The 649-nt window shown below is 36.5% G+C and overlaps 1 protein-coding gene across 1 annotated transcript in view; it reads left to right on the top strand.

Moving 5' to 3' along the window:
* The first annotated feature begins 138 nt into the window (after positions 1 to 138).
* LOC119592165 (protein FAM98B-like) overlaps positions 139 to 649 on the top strand; it is a 978-nt gene continuing 467 nt past the window's right edge. The window contains exon 1 of the mRNA XM_037940986.1: positions 139 to 240. Within this exon, the coding sequence (XP_037796914.1) occupies positions 232 to 240 (9 nt within the window). The 5' untranslated portion in view covers positions 139 to 231. The remainder of the gene's footprint in view (positions 241 to 649) is intronic.

Genomic DNA, 649 nt, shown 5'->3' with positions numbered 1-649 from the left:
TTTTCATGTCAAAGGGCAACATTTTGCGCTCATGAAATCCATAGTTTAGAGCTGAAGACGGACCTTGAAATGTTGCACAAGAAAGGATAGAAGTGCCTGTCATAGTGGCTCGCGACCTTCAGTATCATCACGAGGGGGTGTATATAAGCTCAGATTCTCCTTGCAGTATGTGCATAGATTGTCCTTGCCTTGGCTCGGAGCTGAGTCTCTCTCACGTGCAAAACCCTGAACATGAAGCTGGTAAGTTTGTGAAATCTCAGCTTAAGAAACTAGTGGCTGAGAAATTTGCGTGCTGCTTTGACGAATGCATTGATGACTATTTTCTATACTAATGCAACCCGTATTAAGAGTAGTTACATACTCGTTGGAATATGTTCCTGGACTTGATAAATTTTCCGAAAAGGTTTATGCTATGGTATTTTTTATCCGTTTTTTTGTAGATTATATTGAAAAGAGGTAAAACCTTGCTCAAATTTCAGAAATGTCAAGTTTTGTAAAGTGCGATTGTAATCCATTTACTCTAATTGATTTAAGATTCACATTCAAAGATTTTGAAATATGATTATGCTTTTTTAGCATCTGGATGTACGATACTAAACTAGACTTTATAATGATTCTTAGTGTATGTATTTTCGTCTTATGGTCAATA

The sequence above is a fragment of the Penaeus monodon genome, chromosome 29 (genome assembly GCF_015228065.2).
Source record: "Penaeus monodon isolate SGIC_2016 chromosome 29, NSTDA_Pmon_1, whole genome shotgun sequence".
NCBI classification, from domain to species: domain Eukaryota; kingdom Metazoa; phylum Arthropoda; class Malacostraca; order Decapoda; family Penaeidae; genus Penaeus; species Penaeus monodon.
Note: the sequence above shows the minus strand (reverse complement) of the source record. Positions and strands in the feature narration are given on the sequence as shown.